Source organism: Anguilla rostrata, chromosome 2 (genome assembly GCF_018555375.3).
Source record: "Anguilla rostrata isolate EN2019 chromosome 2, ASM1855537v3, whole genome shotgun sequence".
Taxonomy (NCBI): Eukaryota; Metazoa; Chordata; class Actinopteri; order Anguilliformes; family Anguillidae; genus Anguilla; species Anguilla rostrata.
Window position 1 is genome coordinate 27,250,894 of NC_057934.1, and position 21,460 is coordinate 27,272,353.

The 21,460-nt window shown below is 41.0% G+C and overlaps 1 protein-coding gene and 1 long non-coding RNA gene across 7 annotated transcripts in view; both read right to left on the reverse strand.

Annotated features, from left to right (window-relative positions):
- sp2 (sp2 transcription factor) overlaps positions 1 to 8,748 on the reverse strand; it is a 74,598-nt gene extending 65,850 nt beyond the window's left edge. The window contains exon 1 of one of the 6 annotated variants that reach the window (XM_064324478.1): positions 8,668 to 8,748. In XM_064324478.1, the coding sequence (XP_064180548.1) occupies positions 8,668 to 8,674 (7 nt within the window). In that variant the 5' untranslated portion in view covers positions 8,675 to 8,748. The other 5 variants (XM_064324482.1, XM_064324479.1, XM_064324477.1 and 2 more) reach the window with 5 other exon arrangements.
- A 6,864-nt stretch (positions 8,749 to 15,612) lies between these two features.
- Positions 15,613 to 21,237, reverse strand: LOC135249178 (uncharacterized). Its single transcript, XR_010328611.1, has 2 exons — positions 16,560 to 21,237; positions 15,613 to 16,414 (listed from the first exon to the last, which is right to left on the reverse strand). It is a non-coding gene; the product is annotated as an uncharacterized LOC135249178 (long non-coding RNA).
- Between the last annotated feature and the right edge of the window lie 223 nt (positions 21,238 to 21,460).

Here is a 21,460-nt window from a genome sequence, read left to right on the forward strand (position 1 = left end):
ATGTTAAGGCCAGTTCAGATCAATGATTCGCAACGAGACAAAACGGTTTTAGAATGTTGCAGAGAAAATTGCAGCGGTGTGAACTGGTTAGTTGCAGAGCCTCTGAAGCCGTTGCCTAGGGTCTCAAAAGACCCACCTTGTCAAATCGCCAAGTGCAGTTTTAGAACGTTTACAATCAGACGTCTTGGAATTTTGCAAGTTGCATCCAGTCTCGTTGCGAAACATTGATCTGAACTGGCCTTTAGTTAGCTACATTGCAACGCTGCAACAAGGTAGCATTGCTTTCGAGAGACGGTTTGCGAGGTCGGTACCGGTCGGTAGCGTTAGCTAGCGTTTTTTCTAATTGTTAGCTGACATTAGATTGTGTTAATTACATTAGCTAGCTAGCTAACGCAACGTTACCTGATATGAGAGATGGATACTGTGCGCAACGTTGTCTAAACTAATGTTGCCTTCATTGACATGGTCCGGTAGCTAGCGTTAGCTGTGCAAATAGCTATGTAATTTAGTAACGTTACATTGTCATCAAATGTAATACGAAATCTACATCAACAAATAATATGACCTCTCATGTTACACAAAAACTTATTAGGGTTCCATAACCCCCCCACCTTTAATGCTAGCAGACACCGGAAAAAACAGTACGCCGCTCACACACACCTGTTGCGTTAGCTCCGCCTACCCTCTCTGGCGGACCAACCACTGATGGATGATGGAAAACGCGTCACTATCTATGCGCCGCTTGTGATTTTTTCCCGGGAATGTCGCCACAGACACCCAGTTCTTTAATCAGAAATTATAATAATAATATAAATTAGTATAATAATAGGCTCAATCACCATTGTGTTACCTAATTCAGCGATAGATAGTGACTTAACAGACATTTATTTTAATGAAAATCTTCAAGATTATTACTTTAAATACCTACTTTAGTTGGAAATTTGGTGCCAATATACAAAAAAAGTTACAGAAATAAGGCCACTGATCCTTTAAGACACCTTCACCTACACATTCACCGGTATATTGTGGCCAAATGGTTGACCAAGCAACTATCTTCCAATCACTCTTACAGGTCATGGGCCAAAAACACAATACCCAAAACTGCAGCTAGATTGGGCAATAGCTCAAGAAGATGTCTAAATGGGTTTTTGACAAAAATCCAAGATGGCACAAAAAACGAATTGTCTCAACCCCAAGGTCGTATGATTTCCCAGTTAGGATCCCTAAAAGAAATGAGCAGATTTCCTTACAGAGTAATTGGCATATAAAGATTTTTCTTGGTATAGCACATCACAATTATCATATTTCATGCAACTTTCTGTGTGCCCTGGCACAGAAGTAGAGCCCGATCGATGCCAGATTTTTGGGTCCGATGCCGATCCCGATTTTGGAGCCCACCTATTACCGATGTTTTGACCGATATTTTGTCAAAGAGTGCAACATTTTCAAATCACTTCGAAAAACTTTTTTTTTTTTTAAGTTTCTATTTTTAAGAACATTGAACTTATAAGCAAACAAATAAAAATAAAAATGAACACACAAACAACTTTTTAGATAAAAAAATGTAAAAGATGATATGAAATTAAATATACATATTAACACCATCTTTAAGTGTGAAATAAAAATAACTCCACACCTTGCTTTTACTCCTTTCTTTTCTAGCCATCTATAAAAAATTAATTTAAAAAAATCAGTTTTCCAGTTTCAAACATGTATTTTTATGAATATTATTATTATAGTTGTTGTTATTCATTTGTTATTATTATTTCTTAGTATCTATTCTCAGTAAATTAATTATATTTTCTTATTTTATTCCTACTACATGATCTCAAAGAGTAAGACTTTATCTAGCGAGCTTCCCTGTCCATAAGATTTTGGTGGTGAAAATAACTACAATGCGCTTTGACGCGTGACTAGATGACACCTGCTCGCAATAACGCATTGGCTATTGACACAGCCTCATTATTTCTTATTATATCAGTAAGTTAAATGAATTATATTTTCTTATTTTATTTCTACTACATGCCCTCAAAGAGTAAGACATTATCTAGCGGAGCTAATGAGTGAATCAAGTGTAACATTAGATGAAATTAAATTGACTGGATGAAACACGTGAAAAAAACTACAATGCGCTTTCGCGCAGGTTACCCGCGCTAACTGTTGGTTGATTCACTTCTCCAACAGCAATCCTTCTCTCATGTTATCACGACAAAGCTAGATAACATGGCTTAAAATGATCCACGTTAGAAGTGTTTTATCGGCGTTTTCACTGTCTGGTTAAGCTTGCTACAATGACGCGTGACTAGATGACACACTCGCTTGCAATCACGCGTTGGCTATTTACACAGCATCAGGTAGATAACATCATTATCTCAGATAAAAAAAACAAATGTGTGATGCATTTAATCACCATTTTATTTTGGCTGGTTATTTATTTGAGAATACAGCGATGTCCTCTGGAAATGTAGATCCTACGCTGCTTATGTGCTCACTGCCACTTCATAAAGGCTTGCTAGCCAGCTAGCTTGCTAAAGTGAACCAAATATGTTAGCTAGCTCGCTTGCTTGATAATGAGGATTGATAAACATAGTGGTCGTATAAACGCATTTAATTAAAAACTTTCACTAAATATGCATACCTTTATTGCGGCAATCGAATCTGTGCAGACAAGTCTTGCAGTGGAGAATATTGGATGAGGCACGAGTGACAAACGTCATTACAGTAGTAGCGCGTCAGCTGCTGCAGTTCACAGTTGTATTAGAGCTCCCTCTACTGGATAATTCTAGTAAATAGCAATTACAACGTTCGAACAGACAAGTACAGATAAATAATCAATGTTTTTTTTGTTTATTATACTTATTTAAAAATCGGGAAACATCGGCTGCCTAACTGCTGATCCCGATGTCGTCAAAAAAGTCAACTAATGGCCGATGTATCGGCCAAACCGATATATCGGTCGTGCTCTACATAGAAGGGTACCACCAAAATTAGTACCAACACAACAAAGCGTTTCAGAGACATGGCTCACTTCTTGTTTGGTGCCTTTCCCATCAAATTTGTTTATTTACAGTTGCCATACTATTTGAACAAGTAACTGTCTTTTTAATAACTTTTCGTCACAGTACTCTCAAGGTGATTCATGCCAGATTTTCTTGTGATCCATTCAACAGTCTAGGAGAAGATGTATAAAATGTGTTTTTCAAAATGTTCAAATCTAATTTGGCAGAAATTGACAATGGTAGGTGTGTTAACTCAACAGGATCTAATAATCATAGTTTTTAAAAAAAAATTTAAAAATCATGACTAGGCCAATCATCACAAAAGTTATGACCAAAAATCTAATGTCAAATTTGACCTGTACACACTGACACTAGAGGGGTGGATGATCTAAATCAAACTTGGTGTGTGGATACCTTGTCCTGTCTGCTATCAAAGTGCCAAAGTTCACAAAAATTAACCAAGTTATTCTTTGGGCTGCCATCGGCTCCCATGGCAGAAACTATAATAACAATACTGAAAAATTCTAACAACTACAATTGGTGCTGAGGCACAATTGGTGCTTGGCTCCTAACAAGGATTCATTTTTGGCAAAAATGTACTTCATAAACAGCACAGTTAAGTCAAATGACTACAAGATGTCAGTATAACAACAGAAATGAACTGCGGTTGTGCACATCCATCCACATGATGTTAATTTTAACTTTCTGTGTTCAGCTTGAAAATTCACCTGTCTATATTGTATAATTACAATATGTACTTATTCGCATGTAGGTCAGGTTTCACACCTATCGGCAGAATAAATGAATTTGATCTTTTAAATCTTAAACCTGCAATTAACTTCTTCAACGTAGTGTACTGCAACGTTACACTATACTATACTATAAAAATTAACACGAAGCAGTACGATCGCAATATATTTACCCAAAGGTTGAAGGATACCAAATATAATAAATATAATACAAAATAATAAATTAAGGGTTTATAAGTGCTAGGACTGTAAATTGGCCATTTATCCCCCTCAGTTACAGCTTGGTATATTTGAAAGTGAATTTTCACCGAACTTTTAGCATTGCTTTGTCTATTTATCCTTTTTTTAGTTTATCCTTTATCAATATTGTTTCAAACAGTACACAACATAAAGAAAATTGGTATCGGTGCATCTCTAACTGTGGGCTACAGAGTCACTGGCCCTGTTCAGACCTGTACTTTGTATCCAGATATATCCAGATTGTGTCTAGATTCAGTCGAGACGGATGTCAGTTCACACCTGGCATCAGAATGCGTCTCGAGTGACCACTTGTGATCAGATCTCAATTCCCCGCTCAATATGCTAATAAACACGTACATCATTTCCGTTTGCAAAGACCAAATGCGTTGTTTTTAACCACCGGGAGGTAGCAATGCACTGCCTGTGCCTAGTCTGCCGAAAATTAAAAGAAGATAATATTTTTAATTTATACAACAGCTTGGCTGAATGCTCGATTCTGATTGGTCCAAAGGTGGGCATTATTTCTCAGTAAAGGGACACTTCAGCCTTTGAACAGTTCTAAAATCAATGCGCTACAAAATCCAGCATTCTAAAGCAGTTAAAACAGCAACATTATTATATCGATTTTGAATTGTTGTTACGTCCCCTCCCCTTTTCAATGTCCAATTTTGCAATAGATGGCAACATTGAATCACGGTTCTAGTTACTGGCTTCATTTAGGGATGCCAACCATCTCATAAAATATGTAATCGTCCCTTATTTAGACAGTAGAATAGGCGTTCCATATTTAACTCATGGCTACGGGACGCATTTTCATCCATATCTTTGTGAACGATTCTGTTTGTAGTAACTGCTGTTTTGAACAAAATTCAATAGTTAGCTAGCTAGCTAGCTGGAATAACAAGCATGCTGTGAGACCATTCTGACCTAAAACCCAGAATTTTTATATTGGCTAGGTGACAAGTGATGGCGAACCTATCATAAAGCTAACTGGCATTCAAAGCCGGTTTCAGAGTGCCTTGGAAAAACGCAATGTCTACACTGCGAGACTGCAACATTTTAAAAAGCAAGACAGAGCTAGGGAGATTAATTTGATTGAGTTATGGTTTCATGTAGTCTTCTTAAATAATGTAATGACAAAAATGACCAAAATTGGTGCTAATTGTATGGTATAAACAAGAAGGAACTATTTTTCCTTGATAGAATCGTTAGAAACCAACCAGAGTTTTTGCATAACGGTCCAAATAGAACTACCAACCACAGTTTTGCTTGACAACCGTAAAATAATGTGCCCAAACAGCCACAGAAGAATATTTCACTTCCAGGTGATTAAGTCGATAAAAATTAATATATATATAAATATTAAAGTACCCATATATAATCATTGTTGGTTTCGACTTTGCCTCGACCGCATCACCACCCCCATTGTACATTATTTTCCAATAACGGGACAGCCCGTCGTGGTTTATTCCTTACATAAATAACTTTAATATGATGCCGCTGGCGCACGAATGAGTCTGTACTTCCGCTTACGCAGAGGACGTCAGTTGACTAGGCGGTCCTTAAAGGAGTAACATGGTGGTTGAACGTGACACTTCCCAGTTGTCTTTAGGCAACAACAAAACAAATGTGCATAATTTTTTTATTATTCAGTCATTTCAATGTACTTTAAAAGTATTTTTCTAAGCCTAAATTTCCCCACTATAAAAGTTCACCCGAACCGTCTGGGCGTGGTAATGAGAACTGTCAGTTAGGTATGATTGACAGACCGTGCCCCGTTACCATAGCTACCCCCATGATACGTGCTCTTTTTGGGAGACTTTTCACAAGCTAGCTAGCTTAGTAGTATATCAAGTATCGATAGATAGCTAAGGTAAGGACGTTGACTTATATCCAATTATAATTTGTGCTATCTAGCTAGCCAAGTTAAGATAAAAGCACAACTATAACGTCCTCATAAAAGCAAACTAGCTAGCTAACGTTATCGATAACATTGCCTTATGAAAGCAAACTACCTAGCTAGCTAACGTTAAATGAATATAACCAGAAATAATCGAATAGTCCTTAAAAGGCACTCTAATTTAAGTGAACCTAACGTTAGTCAAATATTTGCATTGTGTTGCCTGTAAGCCAGCGGCGCAAACTATGGGTCTCGAGTTATCCATGGGTTTACGAGGCGTGGAAAGGGGAGTGGTTACTGTGTTCGTGACGCACCAAGTTGACAACTTTCTCAACCGGTTGAAAATAGGACGATAAATTTAAAACGCATATCTCTCCAAAAATACAGAACGGACATATTTAATACTTTACTCATTGTGTTTCTTCAATGCCTCTTGTGCAAATAGCACATAAAACCGAGAAAGTGTGAAAATCACCATGGTACTCCTTTAAATGTAGCCCATGACGCATTTGTGTACACACTGCTAAAAGAATGTGGCCATATGCGACCCAGACCACCTCCGAATTTGGTCTGAGTGATCGGATCTCAATGTGTCTTGGGTGCATTCACACCTGTAGTTAGAGCTGTCCACTTGTGATCGGATCACCGAAGACACATTTTAATGCCAGGTCTGAACAGGGCCACTGTTCTATAGATAAGACTAGCTTTACCACATAAAATCTATAGGATAAGTGTGCAAAACATATGCTAAAAGCATAATGGAAAAATGATGGCACGGCCAATGTATGCAATGACATGGTAAAGAATCTGTTTCAATTAAGTCACAACATTATGTATAGAACACGTGGTGAGTATCAAGGTCCAGCTATTTGCACACCCAACAGTCTTACATATTCTTTTTTTTAATGACGGGTAAAAATTTATGAAAATCTATTTACGCAAGTAGATTGTGGGGCCTTGATGCCATTCTCTGACAACTAGTCACACACAATTCAACTAGGGCACTGCATTGGCAAAACAGACAATTTAATGTCCCACACTCTTTCATCTTGAATGCTTATTAATTACTGCAAAATAACAACAATATAGGGCACTATTGGTCATACTGGGCGTGACTGTGGGCGTACCACTAATGAAAAATCTGTACATGCTCCTATAGAGCTTGCTCCATCATCATCCAATCAGCTTGTACTTTGGCAGGGAGACTGAGGCAAAACAATCTACAAAACAATATACTTCCTTTCCTGTGGTTAATGAATATATGTATGCACGAATATTAGCTAGTTCAAGTAATTTTCCAAACCTTGTTTTTTGATATTGGTGATGTGGGGGACTTTGTTTTAGTAAAGTGATAATAAAAACAATATTGTAAACCCAGCGACTTTTGGAAGTGTATGGGGTATACAGCACTGCAGGAAAATGTTGTTAGCTATGTTAATTATGCATTCCTCTCCAATGAAATAAAACAGGTTGTTTGCGACCCTCCATAAAACCAAGTTCAAGACTGCCACCCTATTGTGGATTTTCATTTCCACCTTGTACCTCGCATAATAAAGTCAAATACACAGGAACTGATACAAATGGCGCCAACTACCTTATTCAGCTCTAGGTAGGCGAGGCTCCTGGTGCCTCACTTGTACTGGCAATCCTAAAGAAGCTCTAATAGGGATGTTAGTTATATAGTTTATTTTACGGCTCTGAACCGGATTGAGGATGCTAACGATTCCACAGAAAAAGGACAAATAGATCTTCGTGGTTTGTATGGTCTCTAAATGATATTAGCTACTTAGCTAGCTAGCCGCTGACTAACGTCGGATCTATTCAATGCAAAACATCTCAAGTTTTTTAACGTTAGAGTATATATTATAGCCTATATGTTAATCAGATACAGTTAGCTATAAAAGTGCACAATATTAAACTAGAATAAATCCTGAAACTTGCATAGTCGACAATAAAGATATCGTTTAAAAAATACGCGACTTAGCCGTGATATTGGCTAACTACACATGATGATAGATAATATAGCTAGCTGGTTTTGTAAATGCACTGTTAGTTTAGATATTATTGCTACCAAAATATAACGTTATCGATACTAAGCACCGTTTATTATACAGACCAAAAGTGAAAGCTAACGTCAATCAAAATCAGTAGCTAGTTAACAGGACATGCACTTAAGTCATCTAGCGCTCTAAAGTAGACCCACCTTCAGGTCTACCTTGTTGATGCACCAGTACAACCAGGGCACAGTGAGGCCGACTGTCCCTTTAAATTGTGAACTTCTAATTTCCAAGATAATTATAATTACAGTAGCGTTGAAGCTCGATAACTGCTACAACGCGGCCTGAAAATAGCGCCGCCATCAAACATAGCAAGGAAATGACGGTACAACAGCGAACCTCTCGAAAACCCAGTGCAGCTACTTTGGAAATCAACAAACGAACAACTCTGAGACGTGTCACCTCAAGCGCTCACAATAAATATTTACCAGTTTGTTTCAGTATTTCATAGTTAGCTAGCATTAAGCATCCTGGCCGACCCTAATTCGCTGGCAAGCGAAAGACAAGCGATTCCGCCTTACGGCTAGCTTGCTAACTAGCTAAACTCTTTGATAATCAGACAGATCGATTCGGCAAGTACATAGCCAGTCAGAGGCTCACACTAATTTCAGAAATGCTTACAGCACACATACTTGTCATGTGTTATCGTCAAATAAAAAAGTAACAGTTCAGATAAGAAGCTACAATGCAATAATAAACACCAACGTTTAATTCCTACCCACCGCTCATGACGACATTCGCTCTCGGTGAGTCTCCAAAAGCAAACCCATGTGAGACACCGCCCGCTTGCAGGAACCAATCCAGATGCAGTAGATTGACTGAGCGACAACAATTCTAACCAATTGGTGATCACGACATTTATGATTGAAATTCAACTTGTGCAATAGAAAGATTTGATGCTGTTACGTCTCTCGATTGACGCTACCTCACCCAATAAAGTACCGACGTTAGGGATTCAAAGGCGGGAGCGAATGGAAATGATTGATTATCCGCATGACCACTTAAATTGCTCTACTGTATTTCACAGACATTGCATGCATCCAATCCGAGGTCCTTCAGAATATTCAGTCAAATATAGCCTTTCATGCATTACAAGCGGGTGACCAGGGATTGACGTTCCCCGTGAAGCTCCAGTGGTTACCGGAGGTATTGCAGCCTCTGGTGCCAAAAAGAAAATTTCCCCATTGAAGTCTTTTCAAAACTACCTATGAATTTACCCTGGCCAAATTATACTATTCTGGATAGTTATTTTGCATTGTAACATTTCTTCACACCGAATTAATTACTTTCGAGGGACGGGAATGTTTTTCTGAGCCCCACAGGAGAAGATATAAGATTTTTTCTTTCCAATTTGGTCCGCATGTTTTTATGTCACACTGCGCGTACATGCTCACTCTGGTACTCAGCTATGGCAAGCCCTTTTAACATTTAATAGCTTCAGTTGAATATCCGTAATTACATTTTAGACATCTAAAATCCATTTTAACTAGTCGTAATTACAGTGTGACCAGTATGGAAAGCCCTTTTAACATTTATTAGCCTGACCGGATTCACATTACAGATATCTAATTCATTTATGACTAGTCAAAACGCTAATTTAAGCTATCTCTATTTACATTTTGACTAGTAATTGAAGTTACTTTCGCCATTCAGTTGTATGGAACCTCCAATTAAAGATATCTACAATTCAGTTTAGAATTCCTGATATCTTCATTCAAATTATGACTTGTACCTCAAATTAGAGATATCGCCACATTAGTTCTGACTAGTCATAATTTCAATTAATGATATATTTAATTCCTCGTGATTTAAGATATCTAAATGATCTTTTTTGATATCTGAAACTAAGATAATACTAGTCAAAATACAATTGTATATATCTTGAACTCAGAGGAGGCTGGTCCATAGAGGCAGAGGAGGTTGCTCCTCCTCTATTTTTGGCAAGAGGGAGATCAAAATATAAAAGAGTAATTGGTTGAAATAAACATTACCAAATCTCAGTATCATTTTTAAAATAATTTTTCTCTCTTCTTTGAAAAAAATCCATTATTGAAATTCTGATTAAAATGCAGGGCAGGCAAGAGGGGAAAGGGCAGTCTGTGTGAAGTGGTGGTGGGGGGGCAAAGAAGGACGGGCTCCTGCTGTTCTGCATAGGGCGGGATCTCTTATATCAATTTAATGTACTTCATTTTTTTCATGCTAATCTGTTATTGGCCAAAACACGTAAAATGATGCTCCAACGGAGGACGTCCTCCCTAACCATTCAACAACCTGAATACAATATTGACATTGCGTTGGTCCAATGATCATTTCCAAATTTCATCTTCAATTCTATACCACTGTATTGTATTATAACGTGCAAATTGTGAACTACTTTTTAAACCAATGGGCAGCTAAGAGGTACAGGACCACGATTGTGTTCTTGTTGCATACAATGTGATATTGGTTGACAGATGTCTTCTGCTATTCTGCAATCCATTTCTGATAAGCGACAAATAATTTGAGCTACAGGAAATTGTGAATTCCTTTTCAGCTGCCCCAAATAGTTTTCAAATAGAAACCCTGATATTGCATTTAAATGCCCATGTTCTCTGACATCGTCTGCAAGGTGCATGAGAGCATGGATATTATATGACATATACTGCATTCCATATGTCTCACCAAAATGTGAAACAAAGGTAATGAGCAAAGACTTTGGAAAGTCATTCAAGTCCATACACAGAGTTAGGCTAGCTAAGATGAACATGGCTGTGGAAAACAACCTGAAATTTTGGAAAAGGGCTGAGGAAAGTACATTTCGTAGCACAACTGGTCCTGAATACAACATGAATTGGCGTCACTCTGTCGCCTTCCACCTACTGCTCTCATGCAGCCCTCTTGGTTTTAGAGCAAATTCAGTGGGGATATTGTCTTTCAGTTGTTGGAGATTTTCTGACACTTTGTTTAGGTCCGTTGATTGTAATCTAGTCTTAAGCGGTCCACTTGACCACAGCATGTGGCGGACTGGAGAGTTTAGGACCAGAATGCAGACGGAAACTGAGGTAATAATAAAGCGGAGATTTATTTCAGGGATAAGCACACTCGTAGTCAGTTTAACAGGCAAAAGTTATTGATCCAGGAAATCAATCAGCAGAGCAACAGTACAAAAGGAATAGTACATCTTGTAATCAAAGTCCAGGTAAAGTCCGTAATCCAGTAAATCAAGCAGTGGAGCCACAGTACAAAAGGAATAGCACGTCTCGTAATCAAAGTCCAGGCAAAGTCCATAATCCAGTAAATCAGGCAGCGGAGCAACAGTACAAAAGGGGCAGAAGCAGGTCCGTAGTCCAGTAACAGACGAAGGTCGGTGTACAGGGCAGTCCAAGGCAAAGGTACACAAACGGCAGGTGAAGAATCAGGGTAAAAAAAAAAAAACGAGACAAGCTGGTCAGGAAACGGGCAGGCAGAAACAGGGTTGAGAAACAGGCAAGGATCAAAACGAACAGGAAATCAGAACTAGCAGGTACAAACGCTTGACTGGCTCAGTGAACTGGGGAAACAATCTCGCACTGAGTGACTGGTGAACAGAGACTTTAAACAGTGGAAACAAGTGCACACAATTACACCAACGGGTGAAGGCGTGCAAACGCCTGTTGAGTGAGACACCGGCAACAGCTGAGAAATGTCAGTGACAAACCACGCCTCCAAAAGATCGTACAGAAATAAGAGATTTACGAGGTGAAGGCGCGGCAGGCGACGTAACACAGCACAACTAATTTTCGCATCACTCCTAGACAAGCTAAATGCATATAATCATGTGGGAATTTTGACACCATGCCAATGTATGTATATGTCAGAGGGGATGTTTTTGTATGGTACTCCTCATCAGTTGCCAATTTGAAACTTTCATCAGTCCTCTTTTGAGCTTCAAATTCAGGGAAAACAACTGACTGATTGATTCTTCTGCCACGAGTGACACACTTATCGCATCCAAAATATCCAGTGTGGCCCTTCCTGCCTTTACTAAATGCTCGAGAAGAGGCATCATATTACTGATGAGACTGTTATGAAGAAGGTTTTCCCCTTGAATAAAAATCCGGAATGTAACATTTTTAACTCCTCCACAAGATTTTTTTAGATATTCTTCCAAACATTTTGGCTTGCTAAGTCCACTAAAAATTCCAATTGCAAATGGTTTTGCCGACTTTTTTTCCTTTTAATAACCCTTAACTAGGCTAAAATTGAGTATTTGAACTTTTGAACAGAGGAAGCCCATCAAAATGTAACTGTAGCTTGGATTTAACACGAATCATAAATAACAGGAAGTGTTATGTTAACATTAGCAATAACTTAACACAGTGTTAATATGCCTGAGAAACCCATGTGACGAGTGTTTTGGGTTTGTTTTGTGATAGTGTAAAGGAGAGAGAGAAATGTAATTGTAGCCATTTGATTACTTTCTCTGTTATAATTATTGTTTATATTAGGTTGGTAATATTATGCATATTACTGCATATGGGTGAAATGAATGTATGTATAGGTTTTGTTATCCTTCATTCAGTTGTATTTTTGTTATTCTTTCTCTATAGAAAAACCACACACAACCATAACATCCAGCTGTTATTGCATAAGCACTGGAATACCTGTATGTGTTGCTGCAAAAGGAGAAATAAAGAAAGGAAGTAAACAGCATATCAACCTCTATCAGCCCTTTATTTATTCATACTCCGGAAAACATGACCTTAAGTGGTGTTCTGGCCGACACACCGGGTGAACCTACTGACAAACACCGAACTAGCGCCCAGTCTGAGCATATTATTATCTCCACTACATTTTATGGTCCTTCGAGCCGAATATCACCGGGTTTACGTCAGAGATGGAACCATTTCCCAAGTATGAGGCTCGTGGTGCACGCCCCAGACGACACATTCGTCCCCCTGCGCGCTATGCAGATTATGATATGGATCATCTAGGCTACATCAGTCAGAGATACAGAGAGGAAGTACAGACTACTCACCAAGAGGGTAAGGCCAGGATGACCTCCCTCACCTCCCCTTATGACTCTCCCCCACCAAGTTGCCTGCAGAGGGGGGATGCTATTCTTCAAGAGATGGACTTGTACAATGGAGCCGAGAGCCAACAGCACATCCAGGAGAGTGAGCTAGCCCCCCCACTATTTTGAGAGAGAGCTTAGGGAACGGTTACAAGATCACACTGCACCCCAGACATCCATATGAGGATTGTAGAGCAGAGTTAGAGGACATTCGTCATGAGAGGCACCTCATGCAGCAGACACAGTGGCACATGTTATCAGATCTAGTTGAGCTTAGAGCACTGCAAGCAGAAATGAGACAGTTAGTGGATGATGTCCAGAGCCTACAGAGCCCATCTTCTCTTCATACCCGCAAGCCAGAGCTAATGGTCATGCAACCACAGCCACCGGTTGGAAGTGAACCTGATGATGAGGAAGAGGATGACTGGCCTGCACTGCCACCACAGCCAGACACAGTAGGGGAAGTGTTGCTGCCTAGTGACCCACCAAAGCTACATCACCTTAATAGGAGAGTAGAAGAGCTTCCATGCGTTAGGGAAGAGGCAGTGCCACCCACAACTACTAAGCTGCTTACGCACCTGCCACAAGTTCAACACTCAGCATGTGATGCCCCTCCTGCAACGAGGCCATGGGATAACACTGCCCATTATCCACCTCCCTGGTTCAAGCCTGTTCAGCCTCCACTGTGGCCACACAGTTGTCTTCCAGCTGAGCCCAGGTATCCTACAGCTTATGGTGGTCACAGGAGTGAGCCTGGCTGCAACCCAGCGCCCCCACAGCAGCATCCAGACATGTCATGGACACAGCCACTGCCCTCCAGACTGCCTCAGGGTAAGAATTCCATCTCAGAGCCAAGTTACTATGGGCCACGCCCAACAATCCCCAACTTCTCATGTCGGGATTCAAGTGAGTTTGCACGGCTCAAGATCTCACTGGAGAACCTCTTACCACATGATGCAACCGAAATAAATACCAAGTGTTGGTCGATCACCTGCACCTAGAAGAGGCCATGTTAATAGCAGACGCTTACCTCAACTCTCCAATGGCCTTCTCAGACACAATGGTCGCCCTGAATGACAAGTTTAGCCAACCACATCAGATAGCACTGAGGCGTATTTCTGTTGTGATGGACTCACCGGACGTCAGGCGTGGAGACCTTGCTGAGACCTTAGGAGCATCACTTTTGGGAGTCCTGCTACGCTTCCAAGAGCATGCAGTGGCAGTCAGTGGAGACATCAGAGGCACGTTCCACCAGATTTGCCTCCTCCCAGAAAATCGTGCCTTGCTCAGATTCGTTTGGCAGGATGTCAGTCAAGAGATCCCCCTGCGTTGTGTGAGTGGCAGGTGCTACCGTTTGGAATGACGTGTAGCCCCTGCTGTGCCACGTTTGCCTTATAGCACCACGTCACCGATAACAGCCAGCCAGATGAGGAGGTGAGGATCTCAGTTGAGAAGAGAGCCATCCTAGCATCTGCAGACTTTGAGCTGCTTCAGTGGGCCAGCAATGAAACCAATGTTATAAGTCACCTACTAGAAGAGAGCCGCTCTGCTAGTGTTGAACTATGGCTGGCTCAGATCAAGACAGATGCCCCGGAATCCACTCTAGGGCTAAGCTGGCTCTTCCACACCGATGTCCTAGGCTGCAAGCATCGCCATGTGGACTACGGTGTTCCCACGATGCGCAACATGTACAAAGTGCTGGCGAGTCAGTATGACTCCTTGGGGTTCATCTTACCCTACACCACCAGAGCTAAGATACTTGTCAGGCACCTTTGGGACAAGCACAGGGGATGGGATGACCCACTGCTACCTCAGAAGCTTCTGCAGCAGTGGAAGGCCTGGGAGATTGCACGGGTCTCCTGTCCATAGCTCTTGTCGATTGAGCAGCATTTAAAATGTTCTGTTCAGCCTTTTTGATTCGAGCCAGAGCAGGACACTACTCAGCAGGAAAGCGCCGAGGACAGCGTCATCAAATAAATAAAAACGATGAAGATCTGGGTTTTTATGACATGTTTATATAATTGAAGGCATTTAGACCATTTTAAGGCCTAAGTGTCTTAACAGGCGGGGTTCCCTTTTACAATGAATTTGGCTTCTACTCATTTGGGTATTTTTCTGATCTAAACTCAGCCTTGATATACACCCCTGCACTTGATTCAGTTTGTAAGTATGCACTGCTTCCAGTGAAGAAGGATGCTTGGAATCCCTCTACTTCACACCTAAGAATAGAAGCACGTGTGTACTACGGTTTTCACTTACTCCACAACATGGGGGGGGGGGGGGGGGGGGAGTGGTGGTCTTAGCCCTTGTTATTGTTTTATATTATGGTATAGTGGTATTGTGGTTTAGTGTTGTAGCAATTCATTTTCCTGGAAGAATTTCCGCAGTAGGAATAAGGAACGTTTCCCCTTTGGGATTTCTTCGTTTTTTGTTTGGTAGCTTTGCAGTGAAAGCGGGCAGAGCAGTTGTCTTGGGGGCACATTCATGGTCTCGAGTGGGTCGCCGGTATGCTGGTTACCTCCTCATTCCATTGGTATTTAGTGCATAAATACCCACCGCAAGTACTTGCATGAATACCAGAGTTGAGATTGGATTATTTTGCTTTTGTTTCTGCTTTTGTTTTTCTGTTTTTGAGTGAGTGTGTTTGTGTGTCGCAAGTCTGGCGGTGGCTTACTGGAGGGCAGTCCTGGAGGAGGAGAGACGCTGCACTGGTTCCGTGAGAAAGAAAGGGGAAGCGAGGAGAGGCAGCAATGGGGGTACCCCGGACCCTGGGAATCTTGAAATCACGTTGTGGGGGGTGCGCGAGTCCCGTGCTGGACGGGGGTTCAGGAATTGAACCACTGCCTGCTCCCTTCCTAACAGTGTATAATCACAGCAAGGCTCGAGATTGGCAGCACCGGCGACTGGGACCAAGCCTGAGTGCGGGGCGCAGCAGTGCAGTTCGAGACACAGCCCGGAAGCGGTCCAGGAATTGAACCAGTGCCTGCTCCCTACCTAACAGTGTGGGGTTGCAGCAAGACTCCCGTTTGGCGGCCAGGACCAGGCCCGAAGCCTAGGAAGAAGCGTGGACAGGCTGGAGGCAGTGTGTTTTTTGTTTGGGTTTGGGTTTTTTTATTTTGGGATGTTGAAAGGCCCGGCATAGAGGCATACCCCGGACTAAATCCCACCCTTATTTCTTTTGTTACTGTTCAGGGTGTGTCCTGTGGTGTTTGTGTGGGTGCAAGCAGGCGTGTAAGTGAGAACCCCTCAGCGTTGGTGACTCCCCCCCCCCCCCCTTAGACAGCTGAGTGGGGTCTCCCCTCCTGAAGCGAGACTGAGTACAGGGGAGCCAGAGTGGGAATCACTATATGGTGTGCTGAATGTGAGCACGTGTGCGGGGTAACCTGAAGTAGCTTACGTGTGTGTGCTGTGATGAGAGGTTTGTGCTCTTGCCTGTGCTGGGGCCATAGGCGGGTAGCGGTGTGTGGTAGAAGTAGGGAGGAAGTAGAAAGGGCTGGAGTTAGTGTAAGGTTGTGGCGTACTCTATTTTTATGAACTGTGTAATACCTGTAAAAGAAATAAAGAAATTTGCCTTTTACTTACCTCATCCTGGTCTCCTTGTGGTGGGTGGGTTCCTGTTAAAAAGGGAAAAAGAAAAACCTGGTAACTGTTGGGTGGTAGTGTATGCGACTCCTGACAACTAGTGTATCCAATTTCTGTCTGTTGAGTTAATTAACTGTTAAAACAGTGTACAACTTCATCTTTTTATTAGCTTCACTACCATTAGTCAACACCTCTTTGGGTATGTGGAATTTCTATATAAATTTTATATTTCCTTGCTAATTACCAAAGGTCAGTTGAAAACAGTACAACATTGATGTTGGTGGTAAATGGTTAAAACATAATTGTTACGCTTATGTACTTTCTTGAATCTATTGTATGCAAAGACGTACAACAGCATTGTCTTATTTAAGCTTATGTTTTGTCAGTCTCTTTCAAGAATAAGATAACTTAAGACAAAAGGTTTTTTTCTGTGTGTGCATAGACTCTGTCCACCAGCCTTGTGCAGGATGACCAAGTACCTAGAACAATTGTGTGGGGAGGGCAATCCTATTCATCAGTATAATAGGTTATTAAATTAATTAAACTTCCCCTTAAAATTTTCTTACTCATTTTTAGAACTAAAAACACTGACGTTGCTGTATTGCTTTATACTCAAGAATACTAAACACACCGTTTATAAAACTGTTATCAAATATGATAATATAGATACAGTCCAATTAAAACCGTTTTTATTAACATTACAAGAATAATTTACAAGAAAGTAGTTCCCGGCTGCCCGTACGTAGTGCCAGGTGGTTGCTATGCAGCGTTAGTAAACTCTCTTTTGTTCCGCTAGCTAGTGAGCTAACTGGAGTTTATGCCTTATTGATGTTTATTTGTACTTTCCCATTGTGCAACCACTGAAAAACTGTCCAACATTAGCGGGATCCCGTTGTGTAGGTCTATTCTTTTTGTAATTTGGAGGAGGCGCATTGCTCGGTGTTGTGAGCGCTGCTCCAACTTCTCCAGTCCCCGAGTTTCGGTCAATAACAGCTCTGGAAAGGGCTCTCGCACTTGTGACTGATTACGGACATAAATCTCTCGCCTCAAGACCCGCACCAGGTAGTTTCTGGATCATGGTGCGGCAGAGGCAGTGGTTAGTGTAGCTCTGCATCCTTGCTTGCTTGGAGATCCTGGGCAATATTGTTGCAAGGTGATTGATGCAATGTTGCCCATTGGCTACATGTTAGTGATGTTACGTTCATGAACGATCCGATTCTTTTCAACAGCTCTTTGGTACGAACAAAGGGAGTCGTACTTGGTGAGAGTCGTATTGTTGTGCCCAAATTTCACTGCCTGTCCTAAATCCACTCCCCTTTACGTGAACAGTGAGAATCAGCCAGCCACAAGAGGTAGATCTGTTTGGAAAAAAAAATGAGCCAAACTCGAAAACGCAGCAGCATTTGGATGCACTTCAGCAATAAAAGCAACGATAAAGCGGAGTGCAATATTTGCAAAGCAAAAATATCATTTAAAGCAGGGTCAACAAACAATCTTCACCACCACTTAAAAACACAGCATCCAACGGTGCAAGTGGCCGAGGTGAGACCACAACGTTCCAACGATAATGATGACCAAGATAACGACGGCGCCAGTGCTTCTGCTGAAACCACTACCACATCAGGTACAAGTCAGTCATCCACTGTCACTCACACCCATGCATCTACCTCTGAAACTAGCACTAGGCCTAAATCATTGCCTGGCCAGGCACCAAGCTCTCATAGAACCACTGGCACAAGACCTAAAACAAGACAGACATCTCGCCACAATTGTGCAGTACATGTCATAAACCCATTGAGACAGGGGAAGATAGATGAAGAGCTTGCTAAAATGATTGCTACTGACTTCCAGCCATTCAATATTGTGGAAGACAAACAATTCAAGCGATACAGCAATGCTCTCAACCCTTCCTATACTCTTCCATCAAGGAAGACAGTATCCCAGACAGTTTCAAACATTTATCAGAGAGAAGCAGCATCACTGAAGGAAAGGGTGTCTAAATTGTCAGCAGTTTGCTTAACCACAGATTGTTGGACATCAAGGGCTACACCCTCATTTATGGCAGTAACATGCCACTTCATTGAAGATTTCAACATGTCCTCCTGCATATTGGACTGTTTTGAATTTAGTGACCAGCACACAGCAGAAACACATTGCGTGTTGTGCATTCAAACGACAATGCACTTCTCGTCACATTCATAACACTAATTAAATCAACCAGCAGAAAACTGCATCAGAGAATTTGCTGTTTCAACCCATCGCTACACAAATCACTGCACAAAAAATGTATTGCCAGTCATTTCATTGTCACCCGGTGCGGTCCACACCCCTCACAACCCCCTAGTGACGCCTAAGGTTGTGGACATACCCGTAGTCAGACGGACTTTTTGACATGGTTGAGTTGCAGGTTTGGCAATTGCTTTTTTTAAAAGTCGTCAAACTATGGCAACTTGTCTACCTTTCTCTCCTGGTCCTTTTCTCTTCTGAGATCCACCTTTTGTGTTTATAAGGCACTTTGATATGCTTACAAGGACTGTACAATTTGAGTGCCAAAACTGGCTAACAGTTGTAACAAATAGACACTTGACATTGGACAATAGCATACAGAAATATTTCCAATCAATCTTTGCTTATCAGAAAATAACAGTAGTGTCAAAGAAGTGACCATAAATTATTTAATTGAATAGTTTTCCGCAGAATGGACATATAGATTACGGACTTTTACAAAAAAAAGTACTAACCATGGCTACGATGAGTTTGCTTATTTTTTGACGATATATAAAAGACAGCACCATGGAAGTCAACTTGTATTCTGTGATGTTTAGTGTGCGAAATGCAAAGGCCCATATGTAAATGTATTTTATTTTTCACATACTCCTAGTTATGAATGTGTTTGTCATATTTTTAAATTTAAGTATTTTTAGGGGGTGTTGTAGACACGACAGACCTAAGTATGTCGGTAGAGGATAGAGTTAACATCAATGTAGAAACATGGTGTTTGCAATATAGCTACAGTTGCCTAGTAAAAAAAGTAGTTAAACAGTAGAAACACCACAGCAGTCAGCCGTTGTCACTTTTTAAGAAAATCAATAAATCCGTGATGAAATGCATTGGGTTCCCCGTTCATGACTTTTGCTCGACACGTATGCATCAAACACTCCAATATAATTTGAATGTCAATATTGCATAAGAGAATAAAGTTATAAACACCTTTGTTAAATGGCCTTGAATGACTTGACTTTGAACTAAAAAGACGTTCTTTAATGTTGCCATTTGCTCATTCTTTTAATGTGTGCACGGGGAGCAAAGATTAGCAAATAGATTTTGTCTGAAAGATTAAGTAAATGATAAATGTAAATATGACGTTGTTCAACGACATTGTTAGCTAGCTACCCAGCATTGCATAGCTCTGCCACGTTATGAGTGCTGCTCACTTCCACTGACAGCACATCAGCACATGCTTCTCTCATTTATGCTGAGAGCAATAACATTATGGAATAATATTTTCCTTATTTGTTACATCATTAATATAACCCTGGACGGCAAACTGGGGCCCCTGCTGTTGACATTTGGATTAGATGAGACCCCTGGCTCCAAACGTGTTCATTAATAGTCAGAACAGGAGGGATGCTCACTAACTAGCTAAAGTGAACTTAAATAAAACTTTTCCCCCCTTTACATACAAAGTTTAACGGCTACAAATATGGAATTTTAACTCAATGATAAGAGAATGAGGCATCTGACAACCTTGACTGGAGACAACTTTGGGCACCATGGTTAGCCTACCTAATGTGAAATTGGGAGAAAAGTAGCCTACACAACTTGAACCTTTAAAGAGGTGGGAGCACAAACAGAAAGATATTATTTGACTTGATTACCTGGAAGCACTCCTATGTCCCTAGTCCACTGGTCACCCACAGTACAGTAAGCACAAGGCTCATTTAAAAAATGGATCCAATCTGTTCAAATGTATTTTTTGTCCATACATCAAAAGTCATTCCTGCTTGGGTGAGCTTAAGTGTCCTCTTGGGGCAAAATTGACCATATCAAGCCCCGCACTCCTGAAGTGTTCCTTATTCACTCAGGCTTTTGTTTCGGAAAGCAAGCTTTTAGGGAAAACCCATTGAAAGGACCCACCAGTTATAATCACAGATATTTGTGCAGACTTTCAGATCAAACAGACTACCCCCTTGTTAATCAAACAACTCCCAGGTACGTTAGTGTACGGCAATGATTTTGCCGTAATCGTGAAAAAAACAGCTTTTTTTTCCTGATTAGCCTAAGAGAGGCTACAGTTACTGTATTTGAGTAATGCTTCCAGTTTATTACTGGTATTATTACACAGCTCAGTACCCTGTATGCCAGAGCTGAGTGGCCTTCTCTGTACGTATGTAGGCATATCCACTGGTACAGCATCATCTACAAGTCCATCTCAGGGTTGCTTCCTCCTTACTCGTTCATATTTGGTCAGAGACCGTAGTCACTGTGGCCGATGCTCACCGAATGTTTTCCTGATGTGTTCCCCATGTTTGGACAGAGCAAAAAAATAAAATAAAAAAACCCTATAAAGGTATACTATGCAGGGATTGTAAGCCTTGCTGTGAATCTCATGTTTACAATCAATGTCTCCTCCCTCCAGCCCCAACCCAGCCCGCTCACCCCTCCTCTCCCTCCCCCCTTCCCCTCATCTTTGCAAGCAGTTTTGTTTTATGCTGCCCCTATGGCCAGATGACTCTTGTTAACAATACTTAATCCATACTTTATATCAATGATACTTACTTGGTTAAAAGAGACTTTATATATATTTAAAAATAATAAAAATAAAACCGTACACCAGAGATGTCAAACTCCAAGTCCTGGACAGGAGATTTGTGGTTTCACAAATCAGCTGCCAATTAAAG